Source organism: Parasteatoda tepidariorum, chromosome 9, assembly GCF_982258835.1.
Source record: "Parasteatoda tepidariorum strain Cologne lab strain chromosome 9, Ptep-v5.0, whole genome shotgun sequence".
NCBI classification, from domain to species: Eukaryota; Metazoa; Arthropoda; class Arachnida; order Araneae; family Theridiidae; genus Parasteatoda; species Parasteatoda tepidariorum.
Genome location: NC_141763.1, coordinates 64,082,222 through 64,106,564, shown reverse-complemented (window position 1 = coordinate 64,106,564; position 24,343 = coordinate 64,082,222). Strand labels below are relative to the sequence as shown.

At 32.1% G+C, this 24,343-nt stretch overlaps 1 protein-coding gene across 1 annotated transcript in view; it reads left to right on the top strand.

The window, feature by feature from the left end:
• LOC107443776 (soluble guanylate cyclase 89Da) overlaps window positions 1-24,343 on the top strand; it is a 72,780-nt gene that overhangs the window by 9,297 nt on the left and 39,140 nt on the right. The window contains exons 2-4 of the mRNA XM_087152007.1: window positions 6,764-7,016; window positions 11,898-12,067; window positions 17,238-17,367. Coding sequence (XP_087008133.1) covers window positions 6,764-7,016; window positions 11,898-12,067; window positions 17,238-17,367 — 553 coding nt within the window. The remainder of the gene's footprint in view (window positions 1-6,763; window positions 7,017-11,897; window positions 12,068-17,237; window positions 17,368-24,343) is intronic.

Below are 24,343 nucleotides of genomic sequence, written 5' to 3'. Positions count from 1 at the left end.
CAATAAGTGATGAGTGTTTGAAAATTGTGTTGATATAAATAAGCCATAGTATTGGGCCTAATGATGAGCCCTGTGGGACACCCAGTTTAACATTACGTTTGTCAAGAACATTGCCTTTACTATCTTCGTAAGTAACTGTTCTATTATTTAGAAAACTAAAAATAATGCATTTGATGTTGTAGGGTATATTCAATTGATTGATTACTGTCTTAAGAATGCCCCAGTCTGCATTATCAAATGCGCCCTTGATATCCAGGGCTACTCCCATTGTGTGTTTTTTTTCTTGTTTTGCTTGTTCCACAAAGTCAACTACAGTTTTAAGAGCATCCTCCGTTTCTCTTCCGGTCCTGAAGCCATATTGGTACTCGTTTAAAAGTTGATTTTTCTCTAAATGGTAAACTAATCTCCTAGCGAGCAATTTGTCCAGTATTTTGCCCCAGACGGGAAGAAGGGACAAAGGTCTGTAGGCATCAGGATTATTGGGGTTTTTGTTAGGTTTTTTAATGAGGGCGACTCTAGCTAATTTCCAAGTATCTGGGAAGTACATCTTTTCCTAACAGTGATTGAATAATTCGAGGAACCATACTCTGTCTGTGTAGTAAAGTTCTCTATAAATCTCATTGGGTATTCCATCAGGGCCTGGCGCTTTCCTTGGTCGAAGTCCTCTAATCACAGCACAAAGTTCACCTTCAGCAAATGGCGGATCCAAAATATCAATATAATTTGTAAATAGATTTCTTTATCCTTTTCCTAAAATAAAAGCCTAGAAAAATTCATTATGTTCTCATCCTTATAGAAATGGATATTAAAAATATTAAAACATGACTGCAAATATTATAAACTGCAATATTATGATAAATTAAGGGCCACGGCTCAAGAGTTTACGAGAAAACACGAGAAGGAGCAATATATATATATTGAAGAAAAGGAGTTCGTTTAAAACCGTGCTGCTTATTTTCGGAAAAGTCAAAATACTGGTAGTACGAACTAACTTTCCCCCCTTTTCTTTGCTCGAAGTAAACTATTCTTAACTGCATTATTTAAAAAGAGTTTTGAAATATCCCCTTCTTTCGTTTGTTTGCACAAGTAAATATTTTTATGTTAATTGTTTATATTCAATAAGTAGTTTATCATTAACAAGATTCCAGGGCATCAACATGAGATGATGTGACGGGGACTGTAAATAATTTTGGCATTGTCGAATATCGATATTAATGATGTTTTAGATCTGATAAAATATAAAAAAATTTTTTTATCTAACTCTTCCAACTTCTAAATTTAAATTAATATACATAATGGTTAGTCTAAAATATAAACTGCTGTTTGTAGAAAATGCAACACCATGAAGGAATCATCAGAATCAAATGAAATTCGCAGCAAATGTCAATTATAGGATATTATGCAAATTAATAAAGTTTCAGAGCCATCGCGCGTGCGTGGCGCGCGCAGCGCCCTCTGAATTGATGCTGAAAGCGTATAAATAAAGTGCTGTAGCGGGACGTTGAAAATAGTCTATGATTATTTGTTAGTGGCAAACGTTTAGTGAGACCTGAGTATGCCTCCACGACGGAAGAATAAGAAATTCAAGCAACTTACGGAGTTTGAACGAGGGAGGATAATCGGCCTTCGAGAAGGAGGATTTTCCTATCGCGCAATAGCAGCTCGTATGCAGCGGAACAGTTCCACAGTGATGCGAGTTTGGAAGCAGTGGACCGACGAGCACCGAACAACTCGAAAAACAGGCACTGGACGACAGAAGGTGACGTCAGAGCGCGATGATCGACACCTGCTCCGCATGGCGGTGAATGATCGCACAGCTTCCTCCAGGCAGCTGGCAGCACATTGGTCTACTGCTACAGGTGTACAATTGTCGGCTTCGTCAATTCGTCGTCGTCTGCTGCGCCGTGGATTGCGTGCAAGGGTGCCATTATACAGGATTCCCCTCACGGCGGATCATCGACGGCTGCGTCGGCAGTGGGCTCTTGAGCACAGAGACTGGCGAGCTGATTGGCACCAAGTTGTCTTTTCAGATGAATCACGCTTCAATTTGTGGACCCATGATGGCCGTGTTCGTGTTAGACGTTATGCCGGTCAACGCTGCCTTCCTGAGTGTATTATTGAACGACATAGTGGTCGAACACCCGGAGTTATGGTCTGGGGTGCGATTTCGTATCATGGACGATCCAATTTGATACGAATTGAGGGTAATCTCAATAGCAACAGATACGTCCGTGAAGTGCTACAGCCCGAAGTCGTTCCTTTCCTTCAAGGCATCCCTGGAGCTATCTTTCAGCAGGATAATGCACGCCCACATGTTGCGCGGACTGCTAGAGACTTCTGTTCAGCACAACGCATGCAACTTCTTCCTTGGCCTGCTTATTCGCCGGATATGTCGCCTATTGAGCACGTGTGGGATATGGTTGGTCGGCGTCTCACTCGTGATCCGCGTCCTGCAGTTTCCAAAGACGAACTTTGGTTGCGCATACAAGCGATATGGAATTCTCTTCCTCAAGCAGATATTCAACATCTGTTTGACTCCATGCCACGTCGTATAGCAGCACTTATTGCAGCGCGTGGTGGCTGCACCAAATACTGATTTCGGACGCTTAATTTGTTTCTTTTGTTTTGAAAATTTCATCATTTATTTGTATCAGTACAAGTCGTTTCTGCATTAAATTTCATTTGATTCTGATGATTCTTTCATGGTGTTGCATTTTCTACAAACAGCAGTTTAAATGGAAATTTGCGAAAAGGAAACAGGCATAAATATTAAAGCATACGGAATGTGAAACTAATAGCCTTGATATTTTAATTTCGAGACAGTGATCATTATTTTACATAGTTATGATTGCTACTTATTCGGAATAGATGAAAAAATGTTAGTAAGAAAATTTTATTTCTACCTTTCTCTCAGAGAAAGCAAATTCTCCGCAATTACCACTACTTATTAACTGGAAAAGCATTTATATTAACAGTATATGCGTTAACAACAAGTGGTAGTTCTACTTAGTTTACTTTCTTCCAAAAGAAAGATGAAATAGAGTTGTTTCCGGGTAAATATAAGTACTGTTTTATAAAGAAAGTTTGAATTATTTTCCTTTTTTCTGGAAGTAATTATTACTATTTTTCTGAATGTTATGTTTTCTAAGTAATTCGATTGTGAGTTGGGCTTTTTAAACCAATGTTATTTAGCTAATTACTATTAACCCCTTGGGGACAGGTGATTCAGAAAAGCATTCGTACAAAATCAGAATGAAGTTGTAATTAAATAAAAAACGGTAACTTAAATGTAGTCGTTGCTAATTTGACAGACTTACTTTGCTTTTACTTTAATTATTTTTACTTTAATCATAGATATAATCAAAGATAATTCAAAGTATAACTAAATAGTTTTATTTTGAACAAAGTGTTGGTGAATTAAATAAATCAAACAATTATAACTCCACCCGCAAATAAACTGCTAAAGAAATACTTTGATTACCAGTTTTATATTTTTACCTTGATTGATACGGTTTCATGCTATCACGTATTCGTGACAGTCGGCGCGAAAGGGTTAAAGGAACGCAGGAATCAATTTATTTTTTTTAAACCACCAAAGAATTGAAACTAATTTTATAAAATTTTCAAAAGTTACGTCTCCAGTTTTTAATTTTTTTTTCGTCGAGGCAACCCAAGTAAATACTTGTTCAAATAAGACTTGTTTAAGGTAATATTTGTTGTTCGTAATTCTAAAATATAAACCAAAAAAAAGAAGAAGAAAAATAAATGTAGGCTTCCATGACTGCCGCTTCTTATTAACAGTTAAAACACGTTTGAAAGTGAATAAATGTGTGGGAGTTACTATTACTCGAAAACTATATTTCCTGACATGATCGGAACATGCAAAAATTCACTTAAATGCTCGAGCATGTTAATATTTAAGCAAAATATCCTAAGTAAATAGTAATGGGACTGGAAAGTAACGTCGTTTCGGTGCATTTGATATTTGTTATCAGGATTTTTTTTTAAATCAAGAATGTATTCATCCTCATTAGAAAATAAATTAAATAGTGGAAATTATCTTATTAAATTAAATAGTGGAAATTATCTTATTAAATTAAATATTGGAAATTAAATTGTAGAATTAAGGTTGTTGAAACTCTGCACTTAGTGCAGGGCATAAATGTGTACCTTGGCAAAGTGCCATTCTTTTTTCTGTACCTTAACATGTGCCATTATTTGTTGCATTTTATTTTATGTAATCTGTCTATTGTTATTGCTCATGTTGTCATATTAAGCTGACAGTTTTAAAAAGGATTAAACAAAGAAATTCTGTTATTAATGAATTGGCTACAGTGAAATTAGTTTAATACTATATTTTAAATTAAAAACTGGTAAAAAAAATTTTTTCTCTACTCTTAATTATAATTATTTTTCTTTAGTATTACAGTCTAATTCACTCCTTGATTCATTAACACGTTGAATGCTATAGGGGTCACCGTTGCAGCCAAGATTATTAGAAACACATAATTCGAGTAAATTTTTAATTTCTTTTTAATATTATTATTACTAAAATGGTTTGAAGAAATTAATGCAATATAGAACACAAAGAAAAAATAGTTTTATTTATACACACAGAGATGTCAACTTGCTTCGGATAGCGAATAAATATTTTCAAGAGGTAGTTTATTAATTGTGATTCCTTGTTTAATAAATTAAATTTGGTTTATTTTTATCCACCACTATTTGTAAACAATTCGTAGGTTTATATACTTCACCACTTATTGCAGATATGTCATGACTGCATCAACCTAGTTGAGAACGCTAGTATCAGACCTTTGGCTCACTTTTTTTACATCTGATGTTTTTCTCACACTTAAAAACATGCACTGAGTAAAAACATACAGATTGTGGAAAGCCTGCTAGTCTGATCAGGACGAGATAAATCCGACACGAGTGGTTATAACAAGGACGGTCGGGTCTCTACTTTAACAGAGGTGCACTTTTTTGTAAATGAAGTTTTTTTTTATCTTAACGTTATTCATTATGAATATTTATTAATTCTTCCCATTTTTTTGTAAATATTTTTCCTTCGTGTAATTTTCGTTTCCCTACTTGTAAATATGTCTTGAACTTTTCTATACATTCAATTATTTGTTACTCATTACCATGGCAAAGTGTTATTCTTTTTTCTCTACCTTAGCATGTGCCATCATTTGTTGCATTTTATGTAATCTGTCTATTGTTTTTGCTCATGTTGTCAATGCAGGATAAATGGGAAAAGGGCCATTGTTGGCCTCAGGAGCTCAGCTAGACCAAACAGACCAGACCAGATATGTCATGTAGTAAATTGTTTTGCTTTGATCAAAGAACGTGACTGCATCGACCTTACGGTAGTAGCAATTAGGCCTAACCGATCAACTTGTAATGGCCGTCATTTGCGTTTGAACATATTTGGTAGACGCATGTTTCGCAAGTAGGGGTTTGGCAAAACTAAACTCTACTGACGGCTGATAGGTTCCTTCGAGTTTGGCGATGGTGATGCCAATTATCTGATCGAGATTAGTAATCTTTCAAACAGCGAGATATTTTCTTCAAGTAATGCACAGTGAACTTCATTTTTTGTGGATTACTCCCAACTCATTTCAAGTCACCTCCCAGTTTTTCCTCACCTTTATAATAATCTTTTTTGCACCATGGCCAAGTGCCATTTTTCTCCTCAACTCATTTTGGACTTCTCCAATTTTGTAACCAGTTTTCTGCGCATCCAGTATTTCATGATGAATGGGAAAAGGGCCATTACAACTGGTGCCCAGTTCTACCAGGACAGATCAGACCAAATATGTCTTGCTAAACCTTTTAATAAACTAGCAAAATCTGTCTAATATTTGCAAATTTAGTTTGTAGTTATTTACCCTTTGACCAGATCGGCAAGCCATGTAAAATTAGCGTGGCATTCAACGTGTTAAGAAGTTCATGTTTAGTGTTTCACTGATTCTTGCAGTGAAAATTTAATAATAATGGTCACAAAATTGAGAGATTTTTAGACAAACTGTTTATTCGGAGAAAACAAGAGGATGCTATATCACGGGGAAAATTTTTCAACGCAAGTTCTGTTTCACATCTGTAATAAATTTAAAGTATAGAAAAAGTGATTCAGTCAGAACAATAACAAACTATGAAGTTACAATAGCTAAAAAAAATTCAAAATACAAAACGTAAACAAATTATTGGGAAAGAACTACTCCATTATGTAATTCTGAGTCGTCCTCTCATCATTTGTTTTTCATTTTAATATTTTGAAAATTTCTTTTCAAAATATCCAGTTACTCAAGGTTTGCTTGATCACCAATCACCACTTTTTCTATAATTTAAATTACTGATGCAAGTGAAAGATAATTTGCCCTTGAAAAATTTCTCTTGGTGTATTGCGTCCTCTTAAAATACTTAAATTCTGCCTCGTCAGTTGGCGAAAATTGATTGTTTATAGATCAAAATTTCACTTTCTTGTTTCTATCATCTTACTCAAGAAAAAAAGTGCTTATTGATTGTTTGATGAAAATTGATTGTTTATAGATGAAAATTTCACTTTCTTGTTTCTATCATCTTACTCAAGAAAAAAAATGCTTAGTGGACTTTAAACATTTAATAGTTAGGTAATAAAAATTGCTTATGACATTTGGCCTATTGTACTAATAGTACATAGAATTCATGCCACCACTTCTTATCCTGAAATGTTTGAAGTTTATATTTATAAATAAGCACATCTTTCCATTACTTGCAGGTTTGACAACACACCTTACCAGAATGCTCAGGCAGCTCGAAGGAACATGATCGAACACACGGACCTTGGCTCTGTTTCCTGTGTCTACCTTTTCCAGCTCTTCCCTTTCTCGATAGCCTTCGACCGGACAATGACTATCCGGGAGGTGGGTGAGAAATCCAGGGAGTTATTTGGTGGAGAAGAGATGGTTGGTCTTCCGGTTGAAACTTTCTTCCTCATGCACAGACCAAGAGTTCCTTTTACTTGGGACAAAGTAAGAACTTTAAATTAGACAACAGAAACTTTATGAAATCATTCCTTCACTCCCCCTCCTTCATGCTCACGTACGCATCTTCTTTAGTAACTAGGACAGAGCAGTTACTTCTGATTAGGCGCACGTGAATTTTAGGAATTGTGAAACATGGAACTTTCACATGGCATTCTCGAGTTCACACGCTTATAAAATGTGTAAGCTCTGCAAAGAATCGAGAATATTCTGTATGCGCTCTAGTGAACGTACGTACGTGAACATTTCAGATTCTAAATAAAAGTGTGTTATATTTTTTATCATTAAAGATTTTTAACTGTAACGCTCCATATTTTCTTACTTTCAAAACAGCATTTAAGAAAGTTACTGTGCTTGCGGTGAAAAACGCAGCTGTGGGGATATCTAAGTCACAGACATACGCAATGTACGCGTGTACGTGAACGTTAAGGGCTGTTAAACATTAGAACACAATCTTTGAAATCCTTTTACGCATACTTCAAGTGTTATTTCGGTAAAGTGCGCAAATTTCGCAGAGAACTGCAATTGTTTAGCAATAAATATGGTGCATAGTATAGGTTCGTGAACGCGTGGAAGTGGTGTTAAGGATATTCAGCACTTTCAACATGCTATTCTGCAAATTCACGAACATATCTTCAGATACGTTAAATTTTATAAAGAAGAAATGTTAATATTGCCATTTTTTTGTTCTGAAAAAGTAGACAAAAAATGGGATTTTAGGTTTGTTATAGCTACAAATCTTCAATTTTGAATAAATCGACACACAAATATTAAGTTTAGTCCAGCGACTGCTTTTTTCCTAAGTGATGGTGTTTTATCAAGACATTTCTATTACTCATCAATTTAATTCACAACTTATTCAGATGGAATGCATCGTACAAGCCATTCGGTGGGGTGGCTAGGGAGTGATGCAGGAAATCAAGATTCTTATTGTTTTTTATCGTTCTTATATCATGTACATTTTTTTTTTATCGTGCACATATGTATTTAATTTTTTTCCTATTCCAGATTTTTCATTTTGTACATAACGTATTAGTGTATTTAATTATAATGTTAATTTACCAACGTAATTTTCCCACCCCCTTAATCCTATTAAATTTCAATGAAGGAGTAGATAGCCTCCTTAGCTAGGCATTCTGTACCCAGAATTTAAATAGGCAAATTGTTATAACTACAAACATCAAAAACGGGATCCAATTTAAAAAGCGTGTACTTTAATATATCTACCAGTTTTTAATAATAATACAAATCTGGTAAATATTCGCTCGAACTAATGCAGTAATTATTTTCGCGCTATCAAAAAAAAGAAGAAAAAAAACGTGTCTTGATTAGGACTGGGCGATACATCGATGCATCGGAAAACATCGATGTTGTGCAATCATCGCCGATCCGATGCTTAGACTGGCCTCCTTTTCGAAGCATCGTGAATTCCGATGTGAGCACGATGTTTTCCGATGCCAGGTTGACATCGATGTTTCCCGATGCCGCGAAGCACGATTCTCCCTCTCCAACATCGATGTTCGCAAGCACGCGCGATGAGCATTTTCCCCCGATCATGCGGCGACATCGATTGTCGTGACGATATTTTCCCCTATGTTTCTTCCTTCGCGAAGCATCAAGTAACGATGTGCTCACACGATGATTTCCGATGTGACTAGACGATCTTTCCCCTTGTGTTTCTTCCTTCGCGAATTGTCAAGTAACGATGTGCTCACACGATGATTTCCGATGTGACTATAACTCATCGCCAATGAAAGATGAAAAGGTGCTTTCTTCATTTCGTGTAAATCCAAGAAAAGAAAGTGATTCTCGGAGGATTATTTATGTTTTGTAATTTGACAATACTTTGAGATCATTTTTGTCTTGTTGAAGAAACGATCGTCTGTTTCGATAAGACTTTTTATTTATTTACTTTTTTACCTATTTATTTTTCTTTGTTAAATCTGAAGAATTGCATTCCCTCAATATGGATAAAATGTTTTCATTTAATAATAATTTTATATAAAGCTGCAATTTTGCATAATGACCACGTTTTCAATTATTAAAAAATAATTATTATTATTGTTAGAAAATATTAAAAAAAAAAAAATCTAATATTTTTGCAAAAAATCTTCGCAAACGAGGTTTTGAACCGACAACTTCTCAAACGCAAATTTTCTTTTTAAGACAGTCGTTTCGTTTTTATTTCTTTAGCATTTTCTTTTTCGACATGACTGCTTTCTGATCTTTCTTATTTATAACAATTTTAATAAGAGTGTGCAGTTAAATTTTATTTCCACGAAATATAGTTTATCAACATAATAATACATTAGGTCATCAATAATTTTGAAAATAAATTTTCAGATAATTGATTTTTACAATATTGAAGCCATAATAATTTCCATAATATCCTTTTTCAGGAAATTTTGTTTTTATGCTGGTTTTTCTCAATTTCCTAAATTATTGAAGGTTACTACCTTCAATAAATTATTGAAAGATATTCTTCAAGAAATTCTGGAGAATGAAAGGTCAAGAGGTTATGCGCATCGGCTGTTCTAAGTTTTCTAGCTTTCTCAATCCATATATATATATATATTTTTTTATCTTTTTCTATTAAGTTTTTTATTTTTCTGTTTATAAAGATTTTTAAATTGTTGGCTCAATGCACATTTAAAATTTTATTTTTATAATTGTATCTATTTTATTTTTACAGTTGGCTGACATAATTCGCTTATCCAAAGATAATTTTATGTTAAAATGATTTTAATTAATTTTTTTATTAGTAATAGTCAAAAAAAGTTTGAATTGTAAGGTATACAAATTTTTTTTAAAAATATAACTTTTTATTTTAAAATAAAAAAGTTAAAAGAAATTAGTTGAATAGTTTCTGAAAAATAAATTTAAAAAAAATCAGACTTTTTGAAATCCAATTATGAAGTCAACAGTAATTTTTTTTTCATGCACTGCACTCTATCCACAAATATCAAATATTAATTGCTAAAATATCCATGTTAAGATAAATTTATTACAATATGAGAGCTGAAAAAATGCACCGATTTCTTCTAATTTTATTTTCTAGAAAAATTATTTCTTAATGTAATAATTTTTTGATGTGTTTTTGTCTAAGATACCTAACCATCTTTAAGAATGTTGAAAATTAACGATAATTTTTGTTGGCTAAGGTTGAAATACTATTCTTTTTTTTTAAATTCATCCTTAAAGATAATTTCTCATTTTTTTAAGCTGCATGTAAAATTTTAATGAATTATTTGTTTCACTAGTTAACTATTTATTCAATACCCTCTTTCTTTACTTTAAAAACTTCCGATTGTTTCCAGAAAAGTTTGAAAAGATGTGTTTTATTTAAATTGAAAAAGACAGTCTATCGAATTATTTTAATACAAAAGAAGAAAATAATCAATTTACTAAACACTGATATACCCGGATATAAAGTCATATATTTAATTTACTCCTATCTTTACTTTTTTCTCTTATTGATTATATAACTTTATTGAAATTAAATACCTATAAAATGAATATAGTTCGTATAATGTAAATTTGATGCATTTTGGCAGATTTTCACTTTTATAAATTTTTTCTGAATATCCCCCTTGAAATCTTACTCTCCTTTTTCCACAAACACACAAAGTTTAAATTCTAAAATTCTAATATATATATATTTAAAACTTTAGATTTAGTCTTACTTTACAGTAGCAGCAAATAAAAAAAAAGTAAAGGTGTGCAAGAATGCAAAATTTGGCAAAACCAAATGTGAAATAGTAATGTGACATCGCGATGTATCGAAACATCACGATGTTTGAGTGGCGATGCATCACGATGCTGAAATCTTAACATCGCCCAGTCCTAGTCTTGATACTATGGATAATAAATCTTTACGTAAAATAATTATTCTTTTTACACTGTAATGAGCATGTATGTGGTTTGAAGGATGAAAAATCTTTACTTTGCAACACACAGGGGCTACTAAAGTAATGATAAGTCCCAAAGCATGAACAGTAGTTGCAAAAAATAATATTTTAGAAAAAATCCCCCTCCTCTTAAATTTGTTAAGAAAAAAATAGAATTTTTTTTTTTTTTTTTTAAATTTATTTTTTCCTCGTATACTAGCTTACAGTACCCTTTTTTTCATCCAAATACCCTCTAATAAAATAAATAAATAATTATAATTTTTGCTAAAATCGGGTGAGATATTGGAAGCGCTCGTAAAATGAAAATTTCAATCTTTATGACGAAAACTTAAGGAATTCTCTGAGGTGGTGGAAGTGATAATTTTAAAGATTAAGTTTCTTTTTATGGAATAGCGAAAGGAGAAATTCGAATATGTGAACAATTGAAGAAGGATTGAAACTCTGCTGGTGAACCCTTAATTTGAAAACGAAAAAAAAAAAAAAAAAAAAAAAAAAAAATCTGACTCTTTCGCAATTATTGATATTACTTTCTCGATATTTAAGCTCCTAAATTGTCCTTTCCACATTCTTAAATCATGAAAATGTTTAATAACAATTTTGACTAAAAGTTGATGATGCCGCAAAGTTCACGTAGTTTTCGCGTAGATTCACGGTACGAGGTCTTTTACACCTCTTCCCCTCAACAACCGCTTTTAGCTAAAATATTTGAATTTTTTAGATATGCTTTGAGAATAAAAAAGGAGGCTAAAATCTTGAAATGTTTTTTTTAAACTTATTTAAAAAAATAAGTCAAGAACAGCAAGAAAAAAAAATAGAAAAATCTAATCAGACTGCCATGATACTTTTCTTTGTAGATTATTTGATGAGTGCAAAAGTTTCGTATTATTTTCAAAAGTCATTAATTTGACTTAAAAAAAATAAATAAATGTCCTAAAATTCTTAATAAAATATTTTTTTGCAGATATTTATATTACAAAAGGTTGTGATAGAACTAGAATGTCTGAATTCAAGGTTTACAAAGCATCCCATATGTGATCGAAGGAACAGTGCGTCCACGCGAAATCTGCTACTGAAGGGCCAGATGAGACTGATAGAGGACTGGGACGCCATCATCTATTTATGCGTCCCTTTGTAAGTCTTTTTAACTTCTTTAATAATAAAATTAACTTTTTTTAAAACTAAATTTAACTTTTTTAAGCAATAATAAAATTATTTGCTGAAACAATGGTAGGTACTATGCAACGTTTAATGGCGCAAGAGCTGCAATCGACACTACTACAAAACAGTAACACTAACTTTTGCACTTTCTTGACTCAAAAATGGAAAGGAAATGAATCAAAATTAAAATCAGACCTGATACTGTAAATACGAGACACCCGTATTTAGATGAAGAAATGTCCTTCCAAAATGTCTAATTTTTGTTAAGTTTCAAGCAGACATAAAGACGCACGATCGTAATGCATACCTGCCAACTTTTACGCATTTGGCGTAAAATTTTATTTCTATATTTAAAGTGGTAGTAAAATGTATGCTTTCTATATATTCCTTGCATTTATAAACTTAATTTATAATGCGTAAAATTTTATTTCTATATTTAAAGTGATAGTAAAATGTATGCTTTCTATATATTCCTTGCATTTATAAACTTAATTTATAATCCTTTTAACCGCCACTATTTTTAAAAAAATTAAGTATATATATATATTTAATAGTGCCATGGTAGTCTGCATAAGCTGTGTAAAAATACAGCGTAAGTCCTGCTTAAAAATGCAATTTGAATTCCAATTTACTACCACTGGGAAAAATTATCCTCGAAAGGCAGGTATGCATTACGCAATATTATTGTTTATATTATCAGGGATGCCCCAGACGACTAAAAGTGGTAGAAACTGAATTTTTTTTTAAATTTATGATGCTTTAATTAATCAATCGTAACTACCACTATACTTACATTTCAAATTATTCATATTTCAAAGCAAAAACATTCTTTGCACTTACTTTCAATAGTAAATTGTATGTTATTTTCTATAAAAATTTTTTTTAATGTAATTTCTTTTTACACATTACAAGCGGGTCACGCAAAAATAAGTTTCTTGAAATTTGTGCGATTTATACAAAAGTTTAAAAAGTGGTAGCAAATCTATTTCCTTTCCGGTCTGTTTTTCAAAGAAATTATCCATTAGTGATTACCACAAACATGAATGATTCATTTTTTATGTAATCAGTACTACAATCTTTCGTCGTTTTTTATTTTTTATTAATTGAAATTGTATTTATAGTGACAAGTTTGCATCAACTTTTATGAAATCTTACCTACCAATTTTTTAGAATTTTAATCTATAAGTGTTGCAAAAAATTTTTGGAAAAGTTTACCGCAAATTACCGTAAAATTTTTAAAAAAATTTATAGTAGTTAAATTGCATTAAATATTTATGGAATATATTATCTCTACAAGAAATTTTCACCACTTTTTTCATGGCCTCACTTTTCATTGTAAAAAAAATGAGTGCTGTTTATTTATTTATTTTTTTTATTTGTACATTTTTCGCAGGATTAACATTAGAATGCACCTTTTGAATTGATTTCTTGGTTTCTAAATAATTCTTCTAATTGTATTCACTGAGCAAGAAAATTTGCCATTTCTTTTTCCCAAACACAGAAAAACTGGTAACACAATTATTTCATTCTAAATTAATATATTGGTCAAACAAAGCATGACTGTCGACCCGTCTGCCGCGATGTTTAAGTGTTATATAGCTTTTAATTTTAGACTATAATAGAAGAAATTATATATATATATATATATATATATATATATATATATATATATATATATATATATATATATATATTGAATAGTGACACGATCCACCATATTTGTTTAGGGTTAACGTCAAGATTACATCAAGATCATACAACTGGATTGATACATGATTACAACTTCAATCAAAGATCGCCACAAGGGAAAATGATACAAAATGCGACCAAACAAACAAATTATATAAAATAGGTCAAAGGACCCTTATAGTGTTAGCTGATTATAGGGTAGGAGGTCCAAGGACCCTTATTTCTACCACTCCACTTCCACACATTATATAACATGGCAGATAAAAACAATAATTAATCCAGATTATTGATCTACAGAAAATGTACAATAAATAGAAATAAAAGTTACAGAAGTACCCCAAGGGGCAAACAGACAGTCAAAAGACCATAGTAATAAAATCAAACACAATAAAATCACAATGTAATAAAGTCGAACACAAAAAAGTTAAAATTACAGAGAAGTTAAACACCATCGTAATGGAAAAATGCAGGTAAAACTAATATAAAAATTGTAAACAGTTGACAGTGATAACCCCCCCATGAAATATATATATATATATACATATATATAAGTAGTACTTAGTAATGCACTTAGTAATATAAGAAAGTGGCCACTTAATTTAAACATTAATGATTTACCACTCACTAATAATTGGATACCTTGAAGCGTCGTCACGCGATTATTAGCCTCAGCCAATCAGATATTCGACACCAACGCGTCACGTCGCTTGCAGGTATCCAATTAGATCTGATCCGAAAATTGATAGTAAACGCTAGCTTTACAGCTATAACGTTAACAAGTCATGCACAACCACGTGATTAGAGACAAGGATATGCTCAGTTGCAAGTACCCAATTACACTTTACACATCACTGCAATATAAAAAAAATTAAAAAAACCGGCCATAATGGATTAAGATCGTAAATCTTTATTATTTTTAAATGGGCATTTAAGAGTTGAATAATATATTCTACGCCAATCAAAAAGTTTTACAAAAATGCATTTATTATTTATTTATTTCATATTATGAATACGATGAAAAATATTGAATAACAAAGTTTGCTCCCTAACATAGAGAGAGAGATAGAGAGAACGGGTGAACAAAAGCAGATGTCGAGTCCGGAAAACAATGCAATCGATATTGTCGAACCATCCCGGGGAGAGAGGAAGTGAGTAATTGCAAAGAAACAACCGACTCCCTATCCCCTTAATGACTGTTTACGAAGACTGGACATATATTGGGCTCCGTTGCCTCACTCAATTGATCAGAATATATTCATAAAGCGGTCACTTTCTATTCCAAACACTTGTTTCCCTTCGCTTTTATCTAGCATCCTTGCCTTAGAATTAAACCCTCTTGAGAATAAGGGTGGTTCCTTCATTTCTTGTGGACCAAAACCCATTTTGAATGGAGTTCTGCTGTTTTATTAGGGGAGAAGATACTAAAAGCTGCAAATTTTCATTGTATTGTTATGATAGAGTATGAAACATAAAATGTCTTAGCTATTATATAAGACAGTGTATATTTTCGTGAAGGTTATTTACTTTTATTTGATATTGTTTTTAATCATATTATTTTAAATAAAATTAATTTCAAATGAATTTTTTAAATCTAGAACAAGAATTTTCGAAAATAACATAAATCTCTATCATTTAACTCTCCAACCTTTTTATTGCCACGGACCGGTCGATTTTTAAAACTTTGCCGCGGCCCGCTGGGGATTAAGTATATTTTAGATCGTTTTGATTTAGCATTTTTAATTTAATTATTATTTAAATTAGCCTTAAAAAAATACAGCTACATGCGCGGTATTGGTGAGGCTTTACTACACGTCTCAGCAGCTTCCTGTTAATCTCTGGTTCATAGTGAGTAGCACAAACTCGAGAGAAATATGCCACAGTAAATAAAATTGAAATAATTGTTTCATTAGCGGCCCAGTACAGTTTGATCCACGGACCGATACAAGTCCTCGGCCCAGGGGTTTGGGGACCACTGATTTATTAATTGGTTAACGTCCAGGCAAGCGTCATACTTTTCGGGCAGTTCCTTTTTTCAGAAGCATTTATTGTGGTAGGAAATTTTTTTTCTCTGTTTTTTAGTATTATCAGTTGTCTTGGTGAATTAAGACGCTCACTTATCATAATTTATAAATGATTTAGTTATCAGTAACTAGATATAGAATTATAGGAAGTATAAATTAACTTACTGAACTAGCAGGGACTTTTTGAATGTATTAATATTTTAATAAATTAAAATTAAAAGAATTTTATTATCACCCGTAATTTAAAATGTATATATAATGTCATATAGACAAATACTTATGTTCTAAAAAATTTTTGTACAAATTCTGTTTCTTTGAGAGAAAAAATCTGCTTTAATTCATTACCACACAAAAAAAGAAGAAATCGCACAAGCCTCAAACAGTTAATCTCTGTTGTAGCTGATCTAATAGCATGTGAGAGCATTCCTAAAGAAGATTAAAGTTAAGAAAATTTTAATTTTGTTCTTATCAGTAATTTAAAAGATATACATAATGTCATATAGACAAATACTTAAGTTCTAACAAATTTTTGTAAAAATTCTGTTTCTTTGAGAAAAAAAAATCTGCTTTAATTCATTACCACACAAAAAAAAGAAGAAGAAATCGCACAAGCCTCAAACAGTTAATCTCTGTTGTAGCTGATCTAATAGCATGTGAGAGCATTCCTAAACAAGATTAAAGTTAAGAAAATTTTTCCTTAATTATTATTTTACTACCACACCGCAGAATCTTTCCTAACGACAGTACAAATTAGCAGCCAAGCATATCATATTTCAGGGACGCCACAGGCGACTATTTATGTAAATTGTGGTAGAAATTCAATTCATCTTTCTTTATTTATTATCTCTTTAATTATTTAAACCAAAAAACGCCAATTTGTAGCAACCCAACTTGCCGGGAGGAGGCGAGGGAGTATGCAGGGAGTCCCCCCCCCCACTACATAAAATATTTAATCTCTCCTTAGATACAAGCAGGACCTTCGGTTTAAACTGCTACCGCTTCTGATACTTCAGTTGCACTGACCTTTTATTACTACCACTATCTCAGCTGTCCATGGGCTCTACCTCTGATAAAGAAGTGAGATATCTGTTTCGCGGGCAGGTACTTTATTAGTCTGTATTAATTAGGTACCTATATTAGTCCCTGGCGGACAGGTACTTCGTAACAAGAATCAGTTCAGTTCAATTTGGAGCAAAAACTTGCATTTCCTTTCAATAATTAACTGGAAAAAAATTGGTATAAAAATTACCTATCTCTCTAATCTCTTTTAATATGATTTTGAATTTTATTAGTCACCAGTTTTTGCATTTTTTAGTCCCGTCCAAAGCAATTCTGTAATTTAAAAATATTGAAATGCCTGTCATTCTGTGTTACTCCGCCTTTTGTCATCTTTAGTGTGTTTTTATTCCTCTATTTTTCCTCCCCCCCAACAGGTTAAGTAATCTTCAAGAGATGCAAGAAGTGGGCCTCTACTTGACAGATTTATGTCTGCACGATAGTAGCAGGGAAATAGTTCTTGCAGGGTGGCAACACGGCGCAAGGCTTGAAATCTCTTATGAAAAAGTACGTTTGAAACTGCAATTGACTTTTTATGTTTAAGTAAGTGCCTCTATTCGTTTAACAATCTATTTTTAAGCACAGCATTAAACCAGCTCACTTTCTATGAAAGATACCAGTCAGCAATATTTTTATTTTGCAAATACCACTAATAATACAATTATTAATATACCATTACACTAAATAACGAGTTTTGTTTTTTAATTCTTTTAGCGCAGTTTAATTTTTTTAGATTAACTTTATAGTGGTTGCTTATTACTTTCTTGATATTTGTTATTACTAATTTTATGAATTGTGTGTTGTTGAATGTTAAAAGCATTTTATATTTCGCTAATAAATAAAGCGTCTCAAAGAGGTGTTCTTCATCATAGACGCGTATTCTTAATTATTCTGTATATTATGTACATCAACAAAAATGAATTCTAAGAGGTATAAGAGAACGCCATACCAAGAGAGAAGCTTTTAGTCGCAAATTATCTTTCTATTTCATAACTAATTTAAATTGTTGAAAAAAATGAGTTCAGATATAAGCCATAAATTTTAAAACATTGAAAGTAAGTTTTTAAAATATGAAAATGAAAATAAATTATGAGAATATAATTTAGGATTACGCAGTGGAGAAGTCGACTTCCAATAAATTTGTTTGTATTTTGATATTTTAAATTTTTATCAAACATTTATGGCTCACTTTTGGTTTCTCTTAATTCTTTTTATTTCTTCTTAATTTTAAATTAGTAATAGAGGTGAAAGAGAACTTCTGGCGAAAAATTTCTCCCTCGGTATGGCGTCCTCTTAATAAAACTGCTTAGGGTTAATATTTAACTGAAATCACACGTTGCTTTATTTTATTTTATCATCGGCAGTAAACCACATCTGTTTCGGATTTTAGACTACTAATGTTCAACTTTGTAGCCTTGCAATTTTGAACCCTACCAAGAAGAGAAGGAAATTCTCCATAAAGCAACGAGACAGTTTGCTTTGTGGTAAATTTTTCTAGGTGAAACTAACTCTCATTTTTTGCATTATATATATAAAGGAAAAACAAAAACTTTCATCAGATGAAGCGATGCTCTGTAACATTCATCTACCAGCGAATAAGCATGTTAGTGAGCAGTATTTATTGAAAATGGTATTTAATTACCGTCGCGAGAAAACCTTGCCGAGTGCTTTTCTAATAAATGAGGGGAAAAAAAGCTTCTGTTAAAAATATTATAACTCTATCTAGTTTTTGAGATGAGTAAAAGGTCCGTATCCACCATTACTTATTATTGATATAAAATGTATACAAGACTTTTTGTTGTCCTGAAAAAAAAAACGTGGTATAATTTTTGTTTTTAAAAGAAAAGAAAAACCCATATGATTTTAGCTTTTAGTTGATTTAAGAAAAAAACTCAAGGCTGTGAGAGATTTTACGTGTAAATGCATGCTATATAACTGTAATTAGTCATTATTATTTTACTTTACCTTCATCCGAAAACAACCTTGAAATTAAAAGGTTTCATAACCAGATTTTTTTAATTTTCGAGAGTTTTTCTCTTTACGGTAAGTCGCTATTAATTGGCCAGCTATTGACAGAATTCTGACACAGATGCTAATTTACAATCCAACGGCTTTTTACGACTCACTCTCTCTCTCTCTTTTTTTTTTTTTTTTTGGATATTTTTCTTTTGGCTGTATTTGGTCACAATTATAATGATAGCTTTCAATTCTTTTGAAAATTATTACCTAAACTTTAAAGAAAATGTTTTTCTGTATTAAAAAAAATGAACAGGGTAGCTGGTCGTTAAAAGCCGCTGGATTGAAAAATCGAAATCCGGATCGCTTTATGAGGAGACTAACACTAAATAATCTGAGCAGGGAATCCCGTTTAACACGTTCACGCCGGGAAAAGTGAAAATACTGGTAAGGGAAAAGAGAAAAATACTGGTAGAAGAACTATTTCAATATTAGATAATATTCGGGAGGAGTTTATCTATTGTCAACAATAATAATTCACTGTAAGGAAATTTATCACGGCGAAGAAGCAATTCAACATAAAAATTGCATCCGTTAAAAACAATTGGTAGTTATGGATTTTTATTATTCCCGGAAAAAAGCTAAAAAATGAAATTTATTTGTTACCAGTTTTTACTCCGGTGCGCCGCCAAGATGAGAAAATCTAGCGTGACCCACCGGTGGGTCACCCCGGCGTGAACGTGTTAATTGGTCCAGCGAATATACCAAGACCCAAACCAAACAAAATTTAAAAAAAAAAAAAAAAATGTTAAATGTATTAAATGGCGAAATTATATTTTTTATCACCAAGCAAATCCAATTTACTTAACGGATCGCGCTCGAGTTTAATCAACTACTCTCGTAAATCAAGGCTTAAATCCAAACGTCTTATTCGTATTTCATCATGAATGATTTCCCTCATCTTTTATGAAAGAAAAAAATATCCCGACGGAATATAATTCCTCGTAAAGTGTCATTGGAGATTTATCTTCCGGTGTGTTTTGTGTTTCATCCAGAAAGAAAACCGCCATTGTGTCGCCGTCACGTATACTAACAGCGCGATTTGGCGCTCTACTTAGATCAAATCAACTTCCTCCCAATTTTTTCTTCTTTTTACTACCAGAAATATGTACTTTTTTAATGAGAGAAAAAAAATTGAGAATGAGGCACAATTAAGAAAAACCTTTTCAGGGCTCTATTCTGCTTAAAAAACCCGGTCATGAGTATCTGCCTCATAAAGCCTCATGAGTTTCTGCCTCGTTTTGATCAAAAATTATAATAGCAATACATTTTTTAACCGAAAATAATTTAGTAATATGGATCATTTTTATAAAAATAGTTCAAAAAAGTAAAAGGTTAAAATATTTATTTTTGTAATATATTCCTCGGAGTATTTTTAATTTTTTTTAATAGAAATATTTAAAGTGGTAGCTACAGTTCAACATCTGATTAACCCGTTTTGTCCCGACTTTATATATTGAAATGTTACAAGAAGTGGTTTTATGGAAAAGGTGGTATAATATATTATCGAAATTAATTGGTTTTTCTACTGTTAGGGCATTTAAAAAGTATTTGATAGATCAAAAAGTACTTGCTCCTTTTAATTCTAGATCTAGTCAGAAGTAACTAAATCATTGTGGTATCTGAGAATCTTTTAATTCACCCAGATAAATGAAAATTCTGAAAAAAGTTTCCCATCACATTGAATGTCTTGGAAAAAAGTAACTGTCCTAAATATATGACGCTGGGCGTTAACCGGTTAAAACTGAACTTGAGCACGATACTATTCAAATAATTCAAAAATATAAATATAAGTCTTTAGTGACTAGAGTTGTGATGTTTTTAAATGATAGAGATATTTAAAAAAGTATTGCTCATTTAACCAACCCAGCATCACGCAATGGAGTATGTCCTCTGTCACATTATCCAGCACAAAAAACTGTAAGCTTGATTAAAATCGATTCTTCGGAAGAGGTAACGTTTTTAGTTCATTTTCTAAAATAGAATGCAATGCTGAATCGGTTAGTTGATTTGGTTATTGTGGATGGCGAGAAATTCCGCTGCTTTGTTGCCAATAATTAAAAAATAATTATAATTTTTATTACCACTTTAAATATAAAAATGAAGTATTACACGGAATCCACAGTAGTTAGAAGGTCTATTATTTAGGCCATCAGTCGCCCTAGATAAGAACCTCAGATAAAGGAGTCTAGTCACCGCTAACGCGGGCTGGTACTTTAAAAAAATACACAGATCAAGTCAAGTTAACCCTTTCGTGCCGACTGTCACAAATACGTGCCAGCATAAACCCGTACCAATCAGGGTAAAAAGATAAAACTGGTAACCAAAGTAGTTCTTTAACAGTTTATTTGTAGGCGGAGTTATAATTTTTTGATTTAATAAATGCACCATTACTTTGTTCAAAATAAAACTATTTAGTTATATTTTAAATTAACATTGATTATATATATGATTAAACTAACAATAATTAAAGTAAAAGCAAAGTAAGTCTGTAAAATTAGAAACGACCGTTTTTTATTTAATTACAACTTGATTCTGATTTTGTGCGAATGCTTTTCTGAAGCACCCGTCCCCAAGGGGTTAAAAACAGGTCTGATGAAGCTGTCAACAACTATGGATTCTTTGTAGCATTTCATTTCACAGTGGTAGTAAAATTTATAAGTTTCTTTATAATTATTGTATTTTTAAATTAGTTTTAAAATTATTTAATCTCCTCTACAGATAGTTCAATCAATCATACATATAAATGCAACTCATTTAAGCGATCTGTCTAATCTCTGGCAAGTTATTAATATTAATTTACCTGCAATTGTATTTTAATTTTCTGCTTCTTCACAAACCACTTGAGAAATTCATTCTCAGACTGAGTAAATGTTGGCAAGTGTGATCTATAAATGAGTAAATGGGAATATTTTGCCTTACTGTTTTTAAAATTTAAGTCATGTTTGCATGCGACGTTACGTTAATTATATATCTATGAGCCGCTATGGTTCAGGGGGATAGATCGTTCGCCTTCCAATGCAGTGAACAGGGTTCGAATCCCGGCGATGGCTGGTCGATGCGAATTCCGCATCCGGCTGGCACCGACCACAGTGCTGACGTGAAATAACCTCAGTGGCAGATGGATCATGGGTTAGAGTCCCCTTGCCGTCAGGCTAACCGTGGATGGTTCTCGTGATCTTTCTTTCCATGTAACGCAAATGCGGGTTAGCTCCATCAAAAAGTCCTCCACGAAGGCAAATTTCTCCTAATACTTGATCCAGGAGTTCCCTTGTCTTCTGGATTGGGTTCAAAAATACAAGGCTACGCAATTGAACATTTCTAGTCGTAAATCCAAAAATTGGGTCGGATGTTCAACAACGGTTATAAAATAAAATTATATATCTATGTAAAATGTTTAAAAACAAAAATGGCAAATTTAGTATTTAAGACTTATTAAAAATGAAGTAATTATAACATTATTTTTGTTTTCTAATACTCTAAATTTGGAATGATGAGTTTAGTGCTAAATTTCATTCTTTCTGTGGATGATCTTTCCTAATGGTTCCTAATAGTAGGCAAAAATATATATTCTTTTTAATGTATATATTTTTTATATTGTATGTACGTCATGCATTTATATAGTTTAATTTATCTCTGTGTAATGATGGCTAAAATATTTCAAATTATTTTTATTAATCGGAAAATAAATAAAAATAACAAAAACTCAGCTACTACATTAAATATGAATTCTTTAGAAAAATCCGTTTATGGATAATATATTATTTTCTATAATATTTTCTGCTATAATATTTTCTGAGTTAAGAGACATACTTGATTTCAATTTCGTTTAAAGAATAATGATTATTTTTTTATAAAAAAATAAAATGAAAAAATAACACGTTTAGAAGCAAATGCTTTTCAATGTGCATTAAATAATAATGATTGTTAATACGAGAATGACACAATAGTTTCCAATGTGCATTAAATAATAATGATTGTTAAAAAAAAAGAATGACACGTTTAGAAGCAAATAGTTTAAGATTTCTAGTGGTTTGTAGCAGTTTTAAATAAGTGGTCCTTGACTAGACCAGAAAGAGTAAAAGCCTTGTTTTTATATTGGATTAAAACTGTCATTTATTGATGTTAGTGGTATATTGCATGTGGGTATTTTTTCATGTTAGGAGCCATTCAAGTTTTAATAAAACCACAATTTATGAGACTTAAATAACATAATTTTTTCTTCAAGATAAAAACTAACGAAGAAATAATTGTTACTGCCAATTTCTAATCTTTCTGAAAAATAAAAATAAAAGTATGTTAAAGGAATAGTAAAGATTTAATGTCAGAATATGGGGAGGTCACGAACAAAAAGAGTTTAGTAAAGGAAGGGAGAAAAAAAACTGAGATAATGGTATTTTTGTCTAGGGATTGATCATGCTGATCTGCAAGATATTTCAGAAAAAATAATGCTATTTTGCTATTAAGAAACTAATTCAGTAAGTATAGACCTCCCTATCTGGTATCAGTTATGCTTGGATACTAAAACTACTATACATACGAGACAATGCTCCTGTAATTTCTAACCCCCTCACAAATCAGATATCGTAGGGCTTATTCTGACAAACTTCAACGATGACATCGTTGTCTTATCATAGAGAATCAAATGAAATCATAAAGAAAGGACACTGAGACAGGAGAATTTTACGACTGCGTTTTTGATGCATTTAAATTTCCTATTTTTAAAATATTTCGATTGTAACCCATTCAGGGTCTTAACTTATGGATCCGAAACTTTGACTAAATCACAAGCAGACCTGCTGGTTATTTTTGAGAGAAAAGTCTTGAGAAAAATTTTCGGAGCTTTAAGTGCGGAAGGCTTATGGAGACAATATGATAATTTTTGAACTATATAGGCTATTCCGGGAAGCCGACATAAAAAATAAAAAAAACATCAAAAATAAGTCGCTTCAAGCTTGCGGGTCCCATCTGTCGAATGGACCCTTTTTCATTGACATTTAAGATCTTAAATTACAAACCAATGGGATCTGGAGTTAGAGGTAGGCTTAAGATCAGATGGCTTGACTGTGTGGAAGATTTCAAAATCCTAAGAATTGCTAATCGCAAAGAGAAGAGCAGCATGGAGGATGGTTCTAGGGAAGGTTATGGCCCACAAAGGGCTGTCATGCCAATAGAAAAATGACCTATTCCGGACTATTGTTGGGAAAACACAATGTGTTGTAATAGTTAAAAAAAGTACCTTCATGAAAAAAATGGCAATGCGTTTATGCTTATACAAATATTATGTTTGCAAAGCAGGCGGAAAGCTGGTTTCCCTTTAAATATTATATTTACGTGTTTCCCATTTTTGGAATATTTGTATTTTATATTTCGTGTTTCCTATATCTGTTGAAGGATCCAAATTTCTGTGGAGGGATATAATCTTCCTGACAAACAATACAAAATGTCGAAAAGATTTTTTATTTAG